Source organism: Notolepis coatsorum (assembly GCF_963971535.1).
Source record: "Notolepis coatsorum genome assembly, chromosome: 13".
In the NCBI taxonomy this organism is placed as follows: Eukaryota; Metazoa; Chordata; class Actinopteri; order Aulopiformes; family Paralepididae; genus Notolepis; species Notolepis coatsorum.
In genome coordinates, this window is record NC_140177.1 from 2916504 (window position 1) to 2939184 (window position 22681).

A 22681-nucleotide genomic window follows, 5' to 3' on the forward strand; every position below is an offset into this window, starting at 1 on the left:
ATAGCATGTCAAATCTACCAAGACTTTGGTCGAAAACAGTCATAAATAACCTATTGGGTACATGGGGTTGTGTGGGCAGACGGGTCGTACCAATGCGACCAGGTTCCAGGGGTGTTTGCGGCGGAAGTCCCTGCAGCAGAGGAGGACGATGAAAGCCACGAAGAAGACGGCGAAAGACAACCAATACGTCCATGGGTAGCGGCGCACGAACAGCTTGGCCTCTTCCACGAAGGTGAAGATGGCGACGAACGAGAAGGTGACCAACAGCTGGACCGTCAGGACCATGAAGACCTAGAGAGGAAGGAGGAAGAGGGAGAGCGAGAGGGATTCATTCTGAGTAGGGATGTTCGATATTGGCTTTTTTACCGATATCTCATATACCGATATTGTCCAACTCTTAATTTCCGATACCGATATCAACCGATACCGATATATGCAGGGTTATATATATATATATCATTTTTTTCTTTTTTTACCGATACCGATCATTTCCGATATTACATTTTATGCCAATATCGGCTGATAATATCGGTAGGCCGATAATATCGGACATTCCTAATTCTGAGGATGCGCACTGTACACTAGGACGCACCCATACCTAACTGTGCATACTGTACACTAGGGAGGCACCCATACCTAACGGTGCATACTGTACACTAGGGAGGTACCCATACCTAACGGTGCATACTGTACACTAGGACGCACCCATACCTAACGGTGCATACTGTACACTAGGGAGGCACCCATACCTAACGGTGCATACTGTACACTAGGACGCACCCATACCTAACGGTGCATACTGTACACTAGGGAGGCACCCATACCTAACGGTGCATACTGTACACTAGGGAGGCACCCATACCTAACGGTGCATACTGTACACTAGGGAGGCACCCATACCTAACGGTGCATACTGTACACTAGGGAGGCACCCATACCACCTGTGAGTACTGATCTGATCCATCGGTTTTACTGAACAGTACAGTCTTTGTAACTGAGGGGTACAATTCCCTGACTGTATTGATAAGTATGGTATCATTAAACCACTACCGTCTTATGCACTTTAATTACTGGCCATACAGTACATGATATATATAATGATGAACACTTCCCACAATGAAATCGGTTCCACACAAAGTTGTAATTAAGTATTTATTGCAGCAAAAGGTACATAATATACTTCTCTATTTCACTTTGAATGCGCTTATAAGGCAAAGGAATGTGCGTAGGCAAATCAATAACGAATGTCCATTCTCTGGTTACGCAGGAGGTAATTATACAACCTGAATCTTAGGGAATTATATCTATGGTACACTAGTAATATAGCGGGAGATACTGGAAGGGTCCCCCCGGTTGTAAGCCAGCAAGGGTAGAGGATTTGTCGGTAATAGAGTCTGGGTCAACGATGATAAGGAGACTCCGAGTACGGGAGACGGTGCAATAAGATCTTGATCCACAGACGAATACAGCTGTTCTCCGTAGCCTGTAGCTCCACAGGGAAGAAAGCTAGCCTGCCTCAGGCTTCTTTCTGAGGCTTTACCCTGTGGCTCCTCACAGGGTAAATCCCACACACGTGTGGGCGTCGGCGATTCTCCGCTCCATTAATCACAGGACCAAAAGCAAATATAATCCAGCCGTAAAGGGCTATGCAGTCGTCGGGTAGATAATCCAGTGTACATGTCCACACGGTCCTCGTCTAGGGCTCCTCGGGTGAAAGCGCCATGAAAGCAGCCCAGCCTGGATAAGCACTCTAGCTGATACGAGGAAAACGTTGGTGATGCTGGTCACTGTAGAACTTTAGCCGCACGATACACTATACACAATTAGACTATTACTGACTTAATAGAATATGTCGCACTCGACGGTATAGCGCCAAACTCTGACACTTCAGTTATTAATTCGCACGCGGTCTCAATGCTCTATTTGGGGCCAAACAGGCCATACTTCACCGCACGTCGTATCGTGGGTGAGGCTTCAACTTATTGGGTAACATACTTCTGTATTCACCTGTGCCGTATTTATACGCTTAGATGAATAAACTAGTACCAGCTTTATTCCTGTCTCATATCCTTGCGCAATACCATTCATGTCCAGGCATGTCCCCGGCGGTGACTTTGAACCTGACTTTGGAGGCATGGCCTTGGCGCCTGTGGACCGCTGTCCAATAGGAGAATGAAATATTATGGTCTGTACTAGGCTAAAGGGATATTCCGTGTATATGTACAAGGAATATACAAGGGATATCAAACGATATACAAATATTATGCAATATATATCAATCAATAAATATATATATTCGGTTTAATCTGATCCTTTGTAACAGCCGCCTCCTAATTAGTCCCACCTAATTAGCTAAGCAGAGACAGATTAACCGCACTGTCCACTACTCAATGTCTGTTGTGAGGGGTAGGGCAGTTCACAAAGTCATGGGTCATGGTCGTCATCAATAGTCTCGGGGAGCCTCGGCAACTCTATTAGCCTCGCCACGGGTCGGGTGTAGATCCGCCCTTGGACGAGCACTTCGGCTGCTCGGACCTTTCCGTCGGCACCGGTGATCACTTTGCTTACGCGGCCAGCCGGCCACATAGCTCGGGGTAGTGACTGGTCGATAATCATGACGACTGTTCCTTCTGTCAAATTGTCTCTCTCTTTCACCCATTTCTGGCGGGTCTGTAGAGACGGTAAATAGTGGAGTAGGAAGCTGTTCCAAAACTTGTCAGCCAATACTTGACTGTACCTCCACATTCTTCGGCCGTTCGCTTCTTCAGGCCTGTACATTGTCTGTGGTAGCGCGGGGTCCAGCCGCCCCATCAAGAGTGTGTTGGGGGTGACTGGGTCGACATCTGCTACATCACTTGAGACGTAACCGAGGGGCTTTGAGTTCAATACTCCCTCGATCTCCGTGAGGACTGTCATTAAGACTTCTTCCGCCACGGTCTGGGCCCCAAGCACGGCGTACAGGGCTGTCTTTATTGAACGTACTTCTCGTTCCCAAGTTCCACCGAAGTGAGGTGCATTCGGGGGATTAAACTGGAAGTCAATCTGGGATGGAGCGAGGTGGGTCTTAAGTTCTGGGCCCATAGCTTGGAAGCTCTCTCTCAGCTCTCTTTCTCCGCCTTTGAAGTTTGTCCCGTGATCAGACAATAATATAGACGGTTTGCCTTTCCGCGATGTGAATCTTCGGAAGGCCATAAGGAATGAGTCTGTGCTTATGGTTGGAAGGAGTTCTATATGCATCGCTCGGGTGGTCATGCATTTGAATACAATACCCCACCGCTTCTCGGTTCCTCTTCCTTTCTTTACATACAGCGGGATAGATTGTTGCTTGCGTGGGGCTATTCTTGAGCGAGCCAGGATGAAGGCAGTATGTATTTCTCCTCCCTCCTCTCGGGCACGCAAGTAGGCCACCGAACCGTAGGCTACTTCGGAGGCGTCGCTGAAGACGTGCAGGTCCATCTGGCACGTCTCCGGCCTCACTGTGGGTGGGAAGTAGCTGCGGCGTATGTTGACACCTGGGAGTGAGCTGAGTTCTGTCTCCCACGCTCTCCATGTGGATGCAAGGTGCTCGGGTATGGGGTCGTCCCAGCCCTGGTCCTTGTCCCATAACGCTCTTACAATCATCTTTGCCCTGGTGGTGTAAGGTAGAATACATCCCAACGGGTCATATTGTCTGGCGAGTGTTCTGTATACACTCCGTCTGGTGGTCGGTAGTGCAGTCGACCTTCCCTGCTCCTTGGTCAGGGGTGTGTGTTTATAATGGAGCGAGTCTGTTTTGAAGCGCCAGACTAGTCCTAATGTCATTTATTGGGCTTCTCCTGGGATGGTCGCCATCCAGGTCTCGCTGCTTGCTGCCTTGTCCTCTGGTGAGAGGCTGCGCAATACTTGCGGGTCGCTGCTGGCCCACTGCCTGAGATCAAAGCCGCCTTTGATCAGGGAGGCGCGGAGCTTGAGTAGAAGGGCCTCGGCTTCTTCTGGCGTCGAGACGCTTTGCAGACAGTTGTCCACGTAGAAACTATTTCCTACACTTTGTCGGACCTCTTCATCAGCTGCTGGGTCCTCTGCGACGTGTTTTTGCAGTGCGAACGTAGCACAGCATGGGCTGCATGTGGTTCCGAAAGGGAGGACTTCCCATTGATAGATGGCTGGTTGCTCGTCCCCGATCCTCTCTCTCCATAGGAACCGCAGCAGGGGCTTGTCCTCCTCCACTAGTCTCACCTGCAGGAACATCCCTTTGATGTCGCCGCTGATGGCCACCTTGTCTTGGCGGAAACGTAGTAACACGCCTAGTAGAGAGGGGCCTAGTGTTGGGCCGGGCAAGAGCTCTTTATTCAGATTTTGTGATCCGATCTGGTAGCTGCAGTTGAACACAATACGATCCTTGCCGTTGTGGTGGACTTTGTGGTGCGGCACGTACCATGATTCGGTCGTCTGATCGGCCTCTTTAATGTCAATTTTCTTTATGTGTCCCGCTGTGATTAGCTTGTTAATCTCAGCGCGGTACACAGTCTCTTGAGCGGGGTCTCTGGCTAGGCGCCGCTCTGTGTTCAATAGATACCGCTCCGTCGCTTCTTTTGGGGCGTGGAAGGTAGGCATACCCTCTCGCCTCAGGAGTGGAGTTGCGTATCTCATCACTCCGTTGACTTTGACTCTCTTTGTCCCCTGCTCGAGGAGGGCTATAGCGTAAATGTCTTCCTTGGAACGAATGTCTTTCTTTTCGTTCTTAAAGGGCATTGTCTCTAGTGTCCATAGCCTCTCGACATGCTGTAGGAGGGTGGTGTCTTCTTCTGTCACTCTGGAGTGGAGGCAGCTAGTGGCTGCTGTTCGGTTAAGGGACCTAGCGAGGGGGCCTTGTAGTGTCCATCCTAGGCGGGTCTCGACTGCTGCAGGACAGCCTCTGGGCCCTGTGTGGACCCGGTCCATCGGGACGATGAGGTCTGCATGGTTGGAGCCTATCAGCAGGGTCGGGGTGGCACCGTCTATGAGCGGTATAGGTAGTTGACGCAGGTGCACATATTTATCCATCAGCTTGGCGATGGGGTAGGTGTACTGCGACAGGCCTATTTCTTGGCTGGTGAAAGCGTTAGTAATCCTATACCGTCTCTCTGGCTGCCCGCTTGCTGCGATAGTGAAGGAGACATTCTCGCCCTTTATCGTCTTTAGATCTCTTCTTATTGTCCGAATCGTCATCTGGTTTTCGCTCCCCCGCAGCCCCAGCTGGGCCGCAGCGGACGCGAGGAGAAGGGTCTTCTCTGACCCGTCGTCAAGGACGGCGTAAGTGTCCATGACCTTGTCTTGGTAACTCAATGTTACGCGGACCACCTTTAAGAGCACCCGGGCGCCCCCGCTGCTGGCGGGGTCAATGTACATAACACTTGCCTTTGTGCTGCTTGAGGGTGCAGGCTTTCTTCTGTTACTGTCGTGTAGGACGTCTAAGTGGGCTCCGTCACACCGACTACACCTCTTCTTTAAGCGGCAATCGGCTGCCATGTGACTGCGCGCACATCGGTAACAGCGTCGGTTGGCCTTTATCCATTGACTCACCTCGTCGGCGGTCATCTTCTTGAACGTGTCACATTGTGACAGCCAGTGTTCATTTTCGCAGTACGGGCACACCATCTTCCACTTCTCTTTCATCGAGGGGGTACTGTGGTTCTTGCTGCTCGGTACTGATTCTGATTGGTGCATGACGGTCACCAATCTGCGGCCATCGTTTGCTCTCCTAGGTCCCTCTCTGGAGCTTGGTGTGCTCCGCATGAACGTATCCAACCGTAGGCTGTTGACTTCTCTCGCCAGGAAGTCGGCTAGGTCTAGGAGGGATGGCTCGGGACCATTAGGATCACGGTGGTCTCTTTGCCGCCTGAAGCGCTCTTGTCGGGCGGGCGGAAGCTTCTCTAAAATCCTCTCGACATTAGAGTTTGCGTACAGTTCGTGCATACCCTTTTCTCTTTGCGCCCCCAGCATCTCTACCAGGGATTGTACTTTGATAGACAGGTCATCTAGTGAGCGATTGTCTGTGGCTGGGGGTAGGCGGTCAATATGCCTTATCTCTTGTATTACGTAGTCCCATATGCGTCCATATCTTTGGTCGAGTGCTGCTAGAGCCGCGGTGTATGGGGTAGTAGAGGTGGCATAGGCCAGCGCTATATTGTGCGCTCGGGGCACCTTGAGGTGCTTCAGTAGGATAGCATATTTGTACGGTTCATCAGCTACATCGGACATCATTGTCTCTAAGCACATTCGTAGCTCTGTGTACTGTGCTCTGTTCTCGTGTGTGAAGTCCGGGAACGTCGGTGTGCCAATGTATGATGCCATGGATGGCTGGCACATCGGTGAGCGTTGGAAGAGAGGCCTCCTAGGCGAGTCTCCTCTTACGCCTCTTGGTGGGCTGGTACCTGCTGGATCCAGGTGCTGTTCCTCGGGGCTGGTCGTGCGTCAAGCTCACCCGTGAATTGAGTCGGGGGTCTGTAGCGCAGAGCCGCGGGGGTCAAGCCTGGGCTGTACTGGACCTCCTGGTCCTGTGGAGTACTGTGCTGCTGTTGGGCTTGACTCTCCTCCTCTCCCTCTTCTTCTTCCTCTGGCAGGTCATCTAGATCCTGTAGTCGTCTATTTAGCCTCTCCGTGGTGTAGACCGTTTCTTCCTTGTAGCTGGGTCTCACTTGGACCGGACGGGGAAGGGGTTCGGAGGGGGGTATAGGCTCTCTCTGGTGGTCGGGCTCAGGGTCGCTTGATCGGGTAGGGGAGGGTGCCCTTGACCCTTGTCTTGAATAGGCCCTGGAGCCCCGTGCGGAGGGAGGGGGTGTTGCCCTGGTGATCAGCTGCTCCATTATCTGCGCTTGTAATCGGTCGCGCTCGGCTTCGCGCTTGGTGAGAGCGAGGTCGCGCTCTGCTTCTCTTTGGGCACTGGCAGCGGCGCGCTGGGCTTCGGCGGCGGCGCGCTGGGCTTCGGCCCGGTCTCTTCCCATATTCTCTTCCGTCTGAAGGCGTCTAATCTCTAGACGTATACGATCTTCGTCGCTCCGTTGCTGCGCTTGAAGGCGTTCTCTTTCCATGGAAGAATGTTCGCGCTCACTAAGCGTCTGTGCTTGGAGTCGATCGCGCTCTGTTGAGGCTGCCAGGCTGGCGAGGAAGGCCTGTGCCAGCATCTTGTCCGCCTCGCTGGGGGAAGACGCTGGTTGAGGTGATCCGCTCCTGGTAGTACTCGTTGGAGATCCGTTCTCCTGTGGCGAGTCGAGGAGATCCATCTCCGGGGTGCTCGCCTCTTCTTGTAGTGGGTCGAGTTCCATCCCTGGAGGGCTGTCTTTATCCTGGAGCTCTCCGGGGACTACTTCTTCGGTCTTGGCGGGGGGTAAAGTCATGTCAGGTCCCTCCTGGTCCCCTCCGTGAGCTTGGTCAGTTACGTTAGAACCCACTAGGGCCTCTATAGGCGGGGTAGCCTGGTCGATAGGGTCGGACATAATTTTACTATCTACTTTTTCCGCGTTTACCGTCTGTAGAAAGCTAGGTAGTATATTGGCAACGTAATCCTCTAAGTACTGAGGTGTCTGCCGTCTACGCTGCGGGCGATCTATTTTAGGAGAACCGTTTTGTGGAGTGTTCATCATTGGCCATGTCAATATTAATACCACTATATTAATATTACACTAGTTACCCTCCGGCTCGAAGGACCAATTGTAACTGAGGGGTACAATTCCCTGACTGTATTGATAAGTATGGTATCATTAAACCACTACCGTCTTATGCACTTTAATTACTGGCCATACAGTACATGATATATATAATGATGAACACTTCCCACAATGAAATCGGTTCCACACAAAGTTGTAATTAAGTATTTATTGCAGCAAAAGGTACATAATATACTTCTCTATTTCACTTTGAATGCGCTTATAAGGCAAAGGAATGTGCGTAGGCAAATCAATAACGAATGTCCATTCTCTGGTTACGCAGGAGGTAATTATACAACCTGAATCTTAGGGAATTATATCTATGGTACACTAGTAATATAGCGGGAGATACTGGAAGGGTCCCCCCGGTTGTAAGCCAGCAAGGGTAGAGGATTTGTCGGTAATAGAGTCTGGGTCAACGATGATAAGGAGACTCCGAGTACGGGAGACGGTGCAATAAGATCTTGATCCACAGACGAATACAGCTGTTCTCCGTAGCCTGTAGCTCCACAGGGAAGAAAGCTAGCCTGCCTCAGGCTTCTGAGGGGCAGACTCGACGTGGCTCCTCACAGGGTAAATCCCACACACGTGTGGGCGTCTGCGATTCTCCGCTCCATTAATCACAGGATCAAAAGCAAATATAATCCAGCCGTAAAGGGCTATGCAGTCGTCGGGTAGATAATCCAGTGTACATGTCCACACGGTCCTCGTCTAGGGCTCCTCGGGTGAAAGCGCCATGAAAGCAGCCCAGCCTGGATAAGCACTCTAGCTGATACGAGGAAAACGTTGGTGATGCTGGTCACTGTAGAACTTTAGCCGCACGATACACTATACACAATTAGACTATTACTGACTTAATAGAATATGTCGCACTCGACGGTATAGCGCCAAACTCTGACACTTCAGTTATTAATTCGCACGCGGTCTCAATGCTCTATTTGGGGCCAAACAGGCCATACTTCACCGCACGTCGTATCGTGGGTGAGGCTTCAACTTATTGGGTAACATACTTCTGTATTCACCTGCGCCGTATTTATACGCTTAGATGAATAAACTAGTACCAGCTTTATTCCTGTCTCATATCCTTGCGCAATACCATTCATGTCCAGGCATGTCCCCGGCGGTGACTTTGAACCTGACTTTGGAGGCATGGCCTTGGCGCCTGTGGACCGCTGTCCAATAGGAGAATGAAATATTATGGTCTGTACTAGGCTAAAGGGATATTCCGTGTATATGTACAAGGAATATACAAGGGATATCAAACGATATACAAATATTATGCAATATATATCAATCAATAAATATATATATTCGGTTTAATCTGATCCTTTGTAACAGTCTTAGATTATCGTTTTTATTTTTGGTAGACTCTTATTTGTTTGTACTACCGGGCACTCTGGTAGAGAGAGAGAGAGGGGGAACGGGAGACAGAGCGGGGGAAAGACATTCGGCAAAGGACGCCGGGTCCGGGAATCGAACCCGGGTCGGCCGCTTCGCGACGCAGCGCGTTACATGGGTCGCCACTTGGGTGCCCAGATTATCGGTTTTACTGAACAGTACAGTCAGTTAGGGGTCATTCATTGGACAAAAACTATTGATGTATAATAAATGTTTCTCCATTAGAGTTCTAACATGATTCTATGTGTTAAAAATGCATATTATATCAGATTTGGTATCAGATTTTAGTATCGGGGGAAATTCTCTGATACAATACCCTATTTTAACCTGGTATCGCACTGATATCCAATACCAGTATCGGTATCAAAGCATCCATAGTACAAACTAACTCAATCAATCAGTCACTGGATATTGCATTCATTTGTGGCCCATTCTGCCAAAAAGAGGACAGTCGACCAGTTTGTTTGTTGCCTACAAAAAGTAGACTGCAGCTGATTTTAGTTTTTTTCATCCATCAACAGTTAAATAATTTCTGCACTACGCCGTCTCCATACCAACAATAGTTCCGTCAATTAAAGTTCTGCATGCTGTGACCACAAGGGCCCCTGACTGTCAAAACACATTCACCATTTACCAAATGGGAAATATGGCATTATTAGCTTAAGACGTCTAACTGTGACATATTTACGGCCACTTCCCATATTTCCTATAATCACAATAACCGATATCATTCTTAAACCCCTCTCATTATTTTGCACTCTGTTCCACTTGAGCCGCAACACTCTTCATTCTAAAAAAGGAATTAATCTCATAATTATCAAATTACCTTGTTTATCATCCGTTTGAGGCGTGTCCAGGCTATATACCCTGAGCATAAAAAATTGTCAAATACATCATATCAAACCGTCATATTAAGCATCCACCAACGTTTCAATAAAGTAAGAGTAAGAAGCTATGCGTTTTTGCATTTTCCATTCACTTACATGAAACGGTTAGCTTTGTTATACTACAGCTTTGAGCTACTTTTCAACTCTGTGATAATAATACAGGGTTGGGTGGTGTACCCCCGTCTGCTAGTTAGCATAACATGGTCGCTTTCAAACCACGTCAGACTACTTTGAAAGCTCAATCTAACCCACTGTAGCTACAAGCAAAGAAAACGTCAGTGCATTGTTTTCCTACAGGGTGGAGTGATCTTTATGAACGGTTAACCATTCCCAAAACCCGGGAAAGCTTACAAAAACTCAAATGACAATATTTTGAATTGAAATGTATTTCTAATACTATTTAGATGCTTACTATTATGTACATAATAAGACCCTAAATTACAAAGTTGGAAAGCTATTGTGGATTAGGGTTTCCAGTGGCTTTAAGCCTCTTTCTTCGTCACCAGTTCGTAAGACTTTTTAAAATGTACATATCACCACGGTGTCCCGTCATGAGAAGGTTGGTTGGCCCTTTCTGATGGAGAGGCGCAGCAAACACTGGTATTTGTTCATCTTTAAGACCCTTACTGGCCAGCTACCTCCTTATATCACATCATTCATTATTGGAATGGAATGTTGGAACCTATGGAACCCGTTCTAGTGATTGGCTGGTTCTTGAGGTCCCCCGAGTTTGCTCGGAAAAGGGTAAATGTGCATTTCATTGTGAACTCCAACTATCATTGTCGATCAGGTTTTAATTGATTTTTTATCCTTGCTTTTGTCTGCCCTTGACTTGCTGTGATTGTATATGCCGCTATGTGAATTCTATGCTGTATTTATCATTGCTTATATGTGTATGTTAACCCGATGTCACTGTAGATGAGGGGAAACCTCAGTCCCGTAAACCTACCTTCCTGATGAAGGCCTGTCGGATGTTCTTGTAAACCTACCTTCCTGATGAAGGCCTGTCGGATGTTCTTGTAAACCTACCTTCCTGATGAAGGCCTGTCGGATGTTCTTGTAAACCTACCTTCCTGATGAAGGCCTGTCGGATGTTCTTGTAAACCTACCTTCCTGATGAAGGCCTGTCGGATGTTCTTGTAAACCTACCTTCCTGATGAAGGCCTGTCGGATGTTCTTGTAAACCTACCTTCCTGATGAAGGCCTGTCGGAAGTTCTTGTCCTCAAAGCCGGAGTTGGTGAACTCCTCGTTGTCATAGTAGGATGGAGGTCCATTGCCATGGTAACCAGGGCTGCCCACGGGCGCTGGAGGAGAACATCGAGTGTCAAAGCAAACCACTTTAGTTGGGCAATACTATCAGACGAGTCTGTGTTGCTTTCAACAGAGGCTATCTGATCGAAGCGTTGATCCTGTTATTGATTACCCAGTCGTCCAAGAGTGCAACCCAGTGACTGCTGGGTTAATGAGACTGTGAAAAAATGGTACAGCTTGCAGGATTATTAATCTAGGAAATGATACGTCTGTCTTGAAAGTGGAAAATCAAAACACAGTGACCTAAATAGGGAGAATTCCATCCTTCAAATTGCTTCATGGAACACAGCTGGAGAGTTTTGGTCATATAATATAGGCCTACCTAACCTTGTGGTGGTGTATTATGGGATGGACACACATAGTGCTGCCAAGACACAACTAAATGGCACAAAGAAAAACTAATGTGTCACTGTAGACTAGGCCGGTCAACACGGTGATGTGCCTAATGTCACACTGATTATTTAAATTAATGTTAGATTATTATTGATACAAATCATTCCTTATGCTGATGTACATACTGGTAGGCTATTTCTTGGAATGGTAGAGAAATCTGCATGAAATCTTAATGGCAATAATGAGTTACTATTTATGTCTTGTTGTGACTAGGGCAGGGTATAGTTTGAAATGCAAAATGTTGATACCTGTGCCAATACCGGTACCTGGGAACTTCTGCTAGCTAAAAGAAAAGTATTTTCAGACAACCAGCTAGCTAAATAGTAGCTAATACTTGCTAGAAGTATGCTAGAAAATTAATTAGCCGTTATCTGGCTAGCTAGCTAAAGAATAATAGTATATTTATATTAATTTCCTTTAATCCAATCCGACTTTATTTGTATAGCACATTTAAAAACAACATGGTTGACAGTAAAAACCATAATATAGTAAAAAGAACACATAAACACAATACAAAGTACACAGAACTACAAACAAAACAGCAGCAGACTACATTATTTTAAAAGCTAGGGAGAACAAATGTGTTTTAAGATGGGACTTAAACACTGGGAGCATTGGGGCCAGCCTTTAATAAAAGACTCAATACTTTCTAAAATAATATCTACATGCTACATTTAAACCATAAAGATATTATCTCCTTAAAAGGTTACATACATTGGGGGGGGGAGCCAGGCATTCATGGAGTAAGACGTGTTTCACGAGAGCTCCCTACTAACGTGCTAAAATACACTTTTCACCCCATTAGTCTTTATTTTATTTTTATTTGTTATTGGTTTTCTTGTTGGGTCGTCGAGTGTCAACTACTTTCGTCGACTTTTTTCAACTTTTTGCGTTGTTAATGGAGACCCGGGCCATGAGTACGCCAGCCGGCAGACTGTCACCGAATCCATCCTCGCCTTCGCCCGGAATCACTGAAATAAGTGAAGCTGTTCTCTCGTTCATGACCAAACTCCATGCAGACCTTGAAGTACGCTTCGCTGAAGCGCAAAGAAAAGCACAGGCGGAATTTTTTGATACCCTTCATCGGGCAGTGACGGAGGAAATTAGGTTGGCGGTCGACCCGTTGAGAGAGAAGATGGAGTCGCTACACGCTGCCTCCACGGCTAATGCTAACGAACTAGCCTCGCTAATGACAGAGGCCTCACAACAGGGCGAGAGGGTGGCGTGTCTGGAGAGCTCCCTGCTGGCTAGGCAGGCTGACGTTGCCAAACTACAGTCGGTAATTGTTGAAATGCAGTCCCGGGAGAGGCGTTACAACATCAGGATCGTTGGTGTCCCGGAGGGCAGTGAGGGAGGTCGTCCCTCGGAGACCATGCCGGAGTTGTTGCAAAAGATCCTGGGGGAGGATGTCCTCCCCAGCCCACCCATGTGCGAGTCGGCTTACAGAGCGGGCAAGACCAGTCCTGGAGGGAACAAGGAGCCGAGGCCCATCATTGTTAAGCTAAACAGGCTACAACAGAGGGAGCTCATCATGTGGTCGGCCCGTGCCAGGAGGGGTGAACTCGGTCTCGGCAATCACAAAGTGGCCATTTTCGAAGACTTTACGCCGGAGGTTCAAGCACAGAGAGGCGGGTACAGAGTGGTCATGGCCAGGCTATGGAAATTGGGCCTGAGGCCTACGCTATTCTCCCCCGCGAGATTATCTGTGCTGTGTAAGGGCGATGATCGTCGATCTTTTTGGTCGATGGCTAAAGTGGAGGAATATCTCGGGGGGATAGCCGAGACCGTAGCTTGATAACTGTGTCGGGTGAGTGACGTGGCGATGTGGGCCTAAATACATTGATATGGCGGACTAATCACAAATGTATAATGTCATGCCCAAACAGGCTAACTGGTCCTTGCCCATCCAAACTAGCGGGGCATCTCTATGACTTCTGTTACTTGCTAATGCTGACCTTGTGGTCGTACATGTGTGTCGCCTCTATGAATGCTAGCGAGCTAGCTGGACAATGTACATAACAGATGCTAGCGTGCTAGCTAGATTCATCACTAGCAGACGCGCTAGCCTCGGGCTAACTAGCATGCTATGTCTATCGCCCGTACCGGGACATTCGAGATCCGTTAATGTTTACATATTTTGGTTGTTGTTGCTGTTTAAGTGACATCGTTTTGCACAATTTAACTGTGATCGGGTCCTGCCTTAACTAACTTCTTGTATGCTTTTATTTTTTTATATCCATTTGTATTTGTCCGTAGTGGGACGCTAAAAGCTGATCATACAGGAGCAACGTACTGTGGTAACCGGAGGCTTACATATATTTTTTTTTTATTGTTGCTGTTTAAATGACATCTGTTTGCACAATTTAACTGTGATCGGGTCCTGCCTTAACTGTCTTCTGGTATGCTTTAATTTTTTTAATTTTTTTAATCTATTTGTGCTGAAGCATTGCGACGTTGATACGCAGATTCAGAAGTAGTTGGTTACAGGGATGGCGTTGAGTTATTATATAATAATAGCACATTTTTCCCTTATAGTTGGCTCATATTAGGGCCAATGCTCACGTTTGTTTTCACTAGTAATACCTTCGGTTGATCTGTTTTGTTGTGTTTCTAGGTTTTTTTCTTTTTTGGGTTTGGCCGGATTTGAGCCTTAGGCTCCGGTCATTGAATGTTGGTTATATATATATAATATATAATAACAGGTTGTGTCAGGTATAGCTTATTACTACCTCCGAGTTAATGAAGGTTTACTCCTATTCTTATATAGGATTTTGTCATTCCAGCCTATGTGCCTGACCAGAGGGACGGTGAAATGCTTGCACCTTGACCAATAACTTTATTTTTATTTTTGTTTCTTGGACTAGTGGGGGGTTTAATCAGGGTTTTATCTAGAGAGGGGGTCAGAGTGAAGAGCGTCTTATTGGATCCATGATTCCAGTGGGAAACGATAGGAAGATGACCATCCTTAGTGGATGGAGCATAGGGAGGGGATTGGAGAGTGGGTATAGGAAGGTTAATATTAGGATGGGTGGGTTAGTGTATAGAGTAGAAGTAGGGGGGGTTGTAACTGGGGTGGTATTTTTCTGTGTTTTCTGTACTGTTGTCCTATATGTGTGTAATTGTTCCTCCTCTAAACTCTTGGGATTGACCGTCTGGGCCCACCTGGATCAGCGCCTCTGTCCTCAGCCTGGCTGCACTGGTATGTTCTCTACGCATTTAGACAAATTCGACCATGGCTAAATTGAATATTTTAATTTGGAACGCAGGAGGTCTTAACACCCCACACAAGCGTACCAGTGTCCTTTGGTTATTGAAGAGAAGAAGTATTGACATTGCTCTTCTTAGTGATACGCACTTATTGGTGAGTGATGTATCAAGGCTAGCAAATCGACAATATCATGTTATCTCCTCATCCTCAGCCGACAATAAGACAAAAGGAGTCGTTATAGTTACAAGACGTAACCTTGATATCAAAGTCCTGGATGTGTGGTCGGACACGGAGGGAAGGATTACTATAGCAAAAGTTGAGTTTTCTCATAGGAAGATAGCAATAATCGCATTTTATGCCCCTAACACATTTGATTCAGCGTTCTATAAAACAATCACAAGGAATATGTTGGAACTTACTGGATACGCTCTCATTGTGGGTGGCGATTTTAATGCGTGCTGGGATGCGGAGATGGATAGGTCCGGGTCCTCTGAAACACGTGACCAAAAACAGTCCTCTAAGGCCCTCAGGATGTGGGCCCAGGACACGGGGCTCGCAGACCTCTGGCGCATATCCAATCCCACCCTCAAGGATTACTCTCACCTGTCAGCCAGACACAAAACCTTCTCTCGAATAGACTATGCGTTCGCGTCCCCTAATATTTTTGATAGTTTCGACGTCTCATTGGTTCCCCTAGCTCTCTCGGACCACAAGGGGATTTCCCTTATAGCAACCTTTGGCAAGCTCTCCACGAGAGCTCCCAGGTGGCGTTTTAACTCAACCTTATTAAAAAGCGATGATTTCTGTACTGAGTTCAGGAGTAAACTAGTTGAATTCTTGCAGATCAACGTCGGAACAGTCGAAGACCCTAGGGTCCTGTGGAACGCATTGAAGGGATTTATCAGGGGTCATGTCACTTTTCGCCTCCAATTTGCGTAAATCCCGGTCAAAAAAACTAGAAGGACTGGAAACATTATATGCGGACCTATACACATCTTTGCAAGCTAACTATAGTGAACGACTAAACACACAACGCAAGATAGTCAAGAAAGAAATAAACTCCATACTTAAACAACAATCTGAGTTCTTGATACATAGGACAAGGCAAAATTACTACTTTCACGGTTCCAGGCCTAGCCATCTACTGGCAATGAAAATACGCTCGAATGATCATTTCTCGGATATTCCTTCGATCAAGACGCGACAGGGAACAGTCACTACTGATTCGAAAAAGATCAACAACACTTTTAAGGAGTTTTACTCACAGTTATATAGCTCAGAGGTTAATTTCGATAATTCTAAATTTGAATCGTTCATTGGCGGGCTTGAGATACCCCACATTTCTGAGGAAGAGGCTAAGGAACTGGGGAAACCGATCACTCTTATGGAACTTAGGGAGACGATTGCTGAAATGCAAAGGGGTAAGGCACCAGGCTGGGATGGGATTCCACCCGAGGTATATTTAGCTTTCTGGGACCAATTGGGTCCATTGATGCTCGATATGATCAATTGCGCTATCGAACAAGGGGAGTTCTCAAGAGATGTCAACATGGCATTGATTTCTTTACTTCTCAAGAAGGATAGAGATCCCAATGACTGTGGTAGCTATAGGCCCTTGAGTCTTCTCGGGCCGATCTAAAAGTGTTTGCCAAGGTACTGGCCCGCCGCCTGCAAAAGTTTATGACGGTACTGGTACACTGTGATCAAACTGGTTTTATCCCGGGGCGCCTGGCTGCAGATAATCTTAGGAGGCTGTTACATGTAATCGATAACAGTAAAGACAATACAGCTCCGGCCACAGTTCTGTCCTTGGATGCCATGAAGGCATTTGACAGACTAGAATGGTCATACCTGTGGAAGGTACTTGAGGTTATGGGACTTGGATAGTTTTATTCATATGATTAAAGTCCTGTATGCCTCGCCGTCGGCGATGATACTGACAGGCAAAAACTGTTCCACACTTTTTCCAGTCTCCAGATCTTCTAGAGGTTGTCCTCTGAGCCCAGGACTATCCGCGCTTTCCCTCGAACCATTGGCCCAATTTATTAGGCAATCGGAGGACATCGTCCCCATAATGATCAATAATACACCACACAAAATTGCTCTCTATGCAGATGACCTACTGATTTTTATGAATGACCCCTCCCAGTCGGCCACAAAATTACTGGAAATAATCGACGACTTTGGTAAATTGTCAGGCTTTAAGATTAACTGGAACAAATCAGCCTGCCTACCTCTTAATGAGCTGGCCAAGGTGGTGCGACTACCAGCTGATATCCCCATAGTGGAACATTTTAAATACTTAGGCATAGAGATATTCCCCACACTAAGTCAAACTACTAAATACAACTTCACAGGTACTTATGATAAAATACACCAGGATCTAGATAGATGGTCGTCCCTTCCTAACTCCTTACAAGCCCGGGCTTCCATAATCAAAATGAACGTCCTGCCTAGGATACATTTTGTTAGCTCAATGCTCCCCCTGCCCCCTCCAATAGACCACTGGCGCAAGGTACAATCGATGATATCTAAGTTTATCTGGAATAACAAACGCCCGAGAATCAAAAGAGCTACCACTCAACGTAGGAAACAAGATGGGGGCCTCGCAATCCCTGATTTTAAGCTTTATTTCTGGTCCTTTTCACTGAGACCTCTGGTGTGCTGGCTAGACCCTGTAGATGCTGTATCTTGGCGCTCCTTAGAAGTGGCGGCGGTCTCACCGCTAAGATTACAGGATGTAGTATACTCCACTATCCCTATTTCAAAATGCCGACTAAGATATGGACCGATCATAACTCACGTGATCCAAACATGGCGTAATGTACAGAAGTCGTGTGCGGTTAAATGCCCATGGCACCTGGACTCTCCAATTTTTTATAACCAGCAACTACTTGTTGGGCACAAACCGGTTAATATTCCTCAATGGCAAAGGAGGGGAGTTCATACTCTGGGGGATATTTATGATAAGAACGGCCTTCGAGCGTTTCAGGACTTAAAAGAATTTTATGATCTTCCCGGCGAGTCCTTCTTTCTTTACCTTCAACTAAGGTCAGCGCTGAGGGCGCATGGCGTGCCGTGGGCTCAAGCTTTGCACCCACACCCCTTCCTCAGGCTCATAGTGGACAGGACAACCTCCAGAGGGTTTGTCTCAGACTTTTATACGCTCTTAATTCAATCCATGTATAAAAAAGTATTGTCGTGGAATATATTATCATGTCATTATGAGTCTCTGTTATTTTATCATGTCATAAAATTTTGAAAACCTCAGACGTTATAAAAGTTCCTGCTTTGTATATAAATGCCTGCACAGATTAGCCCCTCCCCCTCTCAAGGAGTTTATCCACGAGAAAAGGAACACTGGATTAGCCACTAGATCAAACACCAGAGGGGATTGTGAGGTCCATTTTAGAAAGACCGCCTTCAGCAAAAATTGTCTATCGATAAAGGGAAGTGGAACATGGAACAGCCTTCCGGTCCCCTTAAGGGAATGTCCCACCCTGTCCACCTTTAAGGGCCAACTCAGGAAATGGCTGTTAGACAGCCAAATATGCACTCATTAGGGATGTTAGTGATGTTGTACTGACTGAATGTCATGTTAGTGTGGTCATGTCAGTGATGTTAGTTTTTATGAATGAACGTTTTATGTATGGTCCGTTTTGTGTTTGTTTTATGTTAGGACTACGGGTGGAAATTAGCCCTGTGCTATTCCCGGCATATTTACGTCCTTATCATGCTGTGATGTTATGCATACACATGTAAATGATGTTCATTAATTTGCATTGTCCTTAATAAACAAATCTTAATCTTAATACAGCTTGAGTTTCAGTCCGACCAGATTTACTAGTTAATGTGTGTATGTCTCTTTAAGATTACTCTGATATTCTCTCAGTCATAACGAAGTTGCCATAGAGCCATAACCCAAGGTCATGGGAACTGTAAGATGGAGCTGTTTTCCTTCCAGGCTTAGCCATAACATAGTCGTATTATTAATTTCTCTAACCAGCCATTTTGTTTTCTTCTACGTCATTTCATGTATTCAATTGTATGTCTGACCAAGGCTCTGGGTCAGTCCCGTCAGACGCTAGTGGGTTAACATGTCTGTCTCTGGCGGGTGACTGGCCTGGCAGCGTGGCCACGCTGTCATAACCTTTCTTTATTGAATAAACCTTTTTATTATTATGAATAATGACTCAGAATGATTAATGTAAACGGCTCATCGTTTGTCCTTTAATAATTCCCATTACAGATGGCGACGAGAGATGTTTTTTTAACCGATGGGTGTCGAGGTCGGCCGCCAAACGGACTCTGCAGAAAGGGTGAATCCTGGAATTCCGGGGGAGCGCTGTCTCGAGGCTCCTCCGTGCGAGACACCGAGGGGAGAGAACCAGCTGCGCCGTCCGCTTGGCTGTCACCTCCGGCATGAACCTTGGGGACGCGTGATAAGGAACACTCGGTGAGCTGTTGACATTCTGATTTCTGTTTAAAACATTTTTGTTTTTAAATTTATAATTAGAGGTCTAAACAAGAACATGGTGCCGGTCAGAGCTATTTTTTAAATGTATATTACTATGTGCTCTGCAGTGGTTATTTTTTCATTGTATTGGTGTATTACTGTGCTTGGTAGACTGGCGATGGTTTTTTCTATAGTTTCTCAATCTTGGTACGTCCCGAATGTATTAGGCAGGGATTAGGCTTGTGCCTTATAGACGGGGTGCGGGGGCCTACCATGAGTATAATAAAATATGTTGAGTTCAAGTCTGCATCCCGAAGAAGAGGGGTGGGGGTTTTTTGGGCTTCAAAATTATATATAGCGCTAGTTTCGCTCTGCAGGCTCTGTATTTGGCTTTTTCACATAGGGGCAGGAATTGGACTGCGCTGTGGGATTGTAAATGAGGGCTGTTGTTAGTAGAGGGAGATAGCTGTGTTTAAGGGTGATCCTGAGAGAGGATTTGTTTTGGGGTTTTAAAGGGCCCTTTGGAACGCTGTGAATAGGTGATCCTGCCGTAAAGGGAAAAAGAGTCAGTATGTTCCACAGGGGTTGATTATCTTTAGAACTAGGGTATAAGGGTACTTTCTCATGGGGTCATGGACAGGGGAGGCAGTGCTCTGAGGGTTAATTCCATTTTTGTTTGTCTGTACTATAAGGTTTTTTTCTCACAAGAGGCGGGAACGCGGGACTGTGAGTCGGGAGAATTTACCTATGTTTTTCAGACCTACCGTCATTTGCCATTCAGTCTGTTTTGACCTGTTCAGTACTTGCATGTTTAGTAGCTGCTAGCAACGGCGATCATCTAATTTCATGTGACCTGCAGAAATCATTATGACCCGTTTGCCGACGAGACTCTTAGAGACGTTGTTTTTTGTTGTCATGACTTAGGGAATCTGCCCTGCTCGTTGGAGCTGAAGTTGAGGTACTATAGAATGTCCTAACTTCAAGCCTGGAGTGGACCCTTTCTACCGTTTTAGTGTGTAACTGTCTATAATGTGTGATAACGGGCAAATGTTTTTTAAGCGTGGCTGAGAGAAAAAAAAAAAAAAAAAAAAAGAGATTGGAATAGTGAGATATACAGCCAGCCACTCACATCTTTCCTTTGTCTCTTCTCTCCCACATACACCTATGTATGTACCCCTCTCCTTTGTAGTTTCTCAGGGGGGGGTCCTCCATCTCTGTGCCAAACCAATGCCCGCCGGCCCTACTACTGCCCAGTGAGAGGAAGCTGTGCCCGGAGAGGTATATGCCAGCCTGCTCTGGCCTGCAGCTGGACACGACGACGCAGCTATGAGCTACATCAGACACTGCCCAACAGCTGACCACAGCTGGGCCATCACTGGCCGAATCATTGGTAGAAGATAAAGAACTAAGAGACAGTTCAATCCTAACTGCGATTCATCAACAAGCTTTTAACGTCGGAGGATAAGACAGTTAGCCTGTTTTCAGTTGTGAAAACGAACCAGGGGCAGTGCGAGAGACCATCTGCAACGACGAGGGAACCATCAGACTGGATCGGCCCGGGGGTGTTTGGTGCGAGGAGAGGGGGGACCTGCCTAAGATTCAACAACTGATTAAGAGGCAAGTCTGACCCACATCACATTACATTGTCTCGGAAATATTAAGTAACGATGTACTGAACTTTGTTAAAGAATGGAGATGTTTGTTTGCAAATTGTAGTTTTGTTTTGGCTATCTCCCGGCCTCTGTGAGAATGCAGTCACGTGTATTCTGTTTTCGCTATGAGTTTTGTGAGAATGTTTTTTGTCTTCTAGTAATGCACCCAGTGTTATATTTCGTGAGCGCAGTCTATCTTGCAAGGTACTGCCCTGTTTTTTCTTTTGTGATTTCAATTTTTCAGCTTGGTGGTGGGTGAAGTATGGCCTTGAGCGCCCAGAGCCGGGACACTGTGTTGTGAAATCCCGACCATCGAGACAGGGGTTTTGCTGGAGATAACCTGTTTACCTGTCATCCGTCATCATTCATTGATGTGTGGATTTCGTTCTCCCTCTAGTGACTGTTTTTTAGATAATAAAAATAGTTTTTGCTTGGTTATTATAATCTGTGTTTGAATGATAATATTTTTTGTTGTCTTTATGAAATGATAATGATTGTGATTAATAATTATCAAGAGGAGGGAACTGTCGTGGAATATATTATCATGTCATTATGAGTCTCTGTTATTTTATCATGTCATACAGCTTGAGTTTCAGTCCGACCAGATTTACTGGTTAATGTGTGTATGTCTCTTTAAGATTACTCTGATATTCTCTCAGTCATAACGAAGTTGCCATAGAGCCATAACCCAAGGTCATGGGAACTGTAAGATGGAGCTGTTTTCCTTCCAGGCTTAGCCATAACATAGTCGTATTATTAATTTCTCTAACCAGCCATTTTGTTTTCTTCTACGTCATTTCATGTATTCAATTGTATGTCTGACCAAGGCTCTGGGTCAGTCCCCTGTCAGACGCTAGTGGGTTAACATGTCTGTCTCTGGCGGGTGACTGGCCTGGCAGCGTGGCCACGCTGTCATAACCTTTCTTTATTGAATAAACCTTTTTATTATTATGAATGACTCAGAATGATTAATGTAAACGGCTCATCGTTTGTCCTTTAATAATTCCCATTACAGAATCATTGGATACAATTTGGCGTGGGGATATCCCGGAGTTGGACCGCGAGTTTGACTGGGATGAGGGAGGTTTGGACAAATGTGGCATTGTCCTCCCGCAACCCCAATCACCAGCAGATTCATTTTTAATTTTTTTTATCTTTCTTCCCCTCCTTTTTCCCACCCTTCCTGGTTGTCGCGTACTTTCCCCTACTGTTGGTCCGGGAGACCGGAGACTGTCACATGCTTTCCTCCGACGCATGTGCAGCCTGGGGCAGGCCAACCTGGCCGCGCAGGTTCTCACCGGGGAGAGTGTAGCGTGTGGGAGGCCACACTATCTCTCCTCAGTTCCAACCTTCGCTGAGCAGGCGCCCCGACCGAACTGTAGGGGTCGCTGTCCACAACGCCCAGGACCCACCCTTCAGCTTTCCCACCCCCTGATACAGCCAATTGTATCAGTGTGAGAGGCCAGCCAAGCTGATAGCAACGCCGGGAGCTGGATTCGAACAGGCGAATCCTAGTGTCTCCCGGTGTTGGTGACCAGCAGATTAATTTGAATTATATTCATAGGACCTATCTTACACCTAGGAAGCTATTTGCTATGGGACTGGTAACCGACTCTCGGTGCACTTTGTGCTCTCAAAGGGCCACTGGCACTTATATGCATATATTGGGATTGCCCACCAGTAGCCCGCTTCTGGAGATCAATAACAGACA

The 22681-nt window shown here is 46.5% G+C and overlaps 1 protein-coding gene across 1 annotated transcript in view; it reads right to left on the bottom strand.

Annotated features, from left to right (window-relative positions):
- Positions 1–22681, bottom strand: part of grinaa (glutamate receptor, ionotropic, N-methyl D-aspartate-associated protein 1a (glutamate binding)) — a gene marked incomplete at both ends in the record, with an annotated part of 47758 nt that overhangs the window by 14585 nt on the left and 10492 nt on the right. The window contains 2 exons of the mRNA XM_084327053.1: positions 91–291; positions 11139–11254. Of these exons, the coding sequence (XP_084183179.1) occupies positions 91–291; positions 11139–11254 (317 nt within the window). The remainder of the gene's footprint in view (positions 1–90; positions 292–11138; positions 11255–22681) is intronic.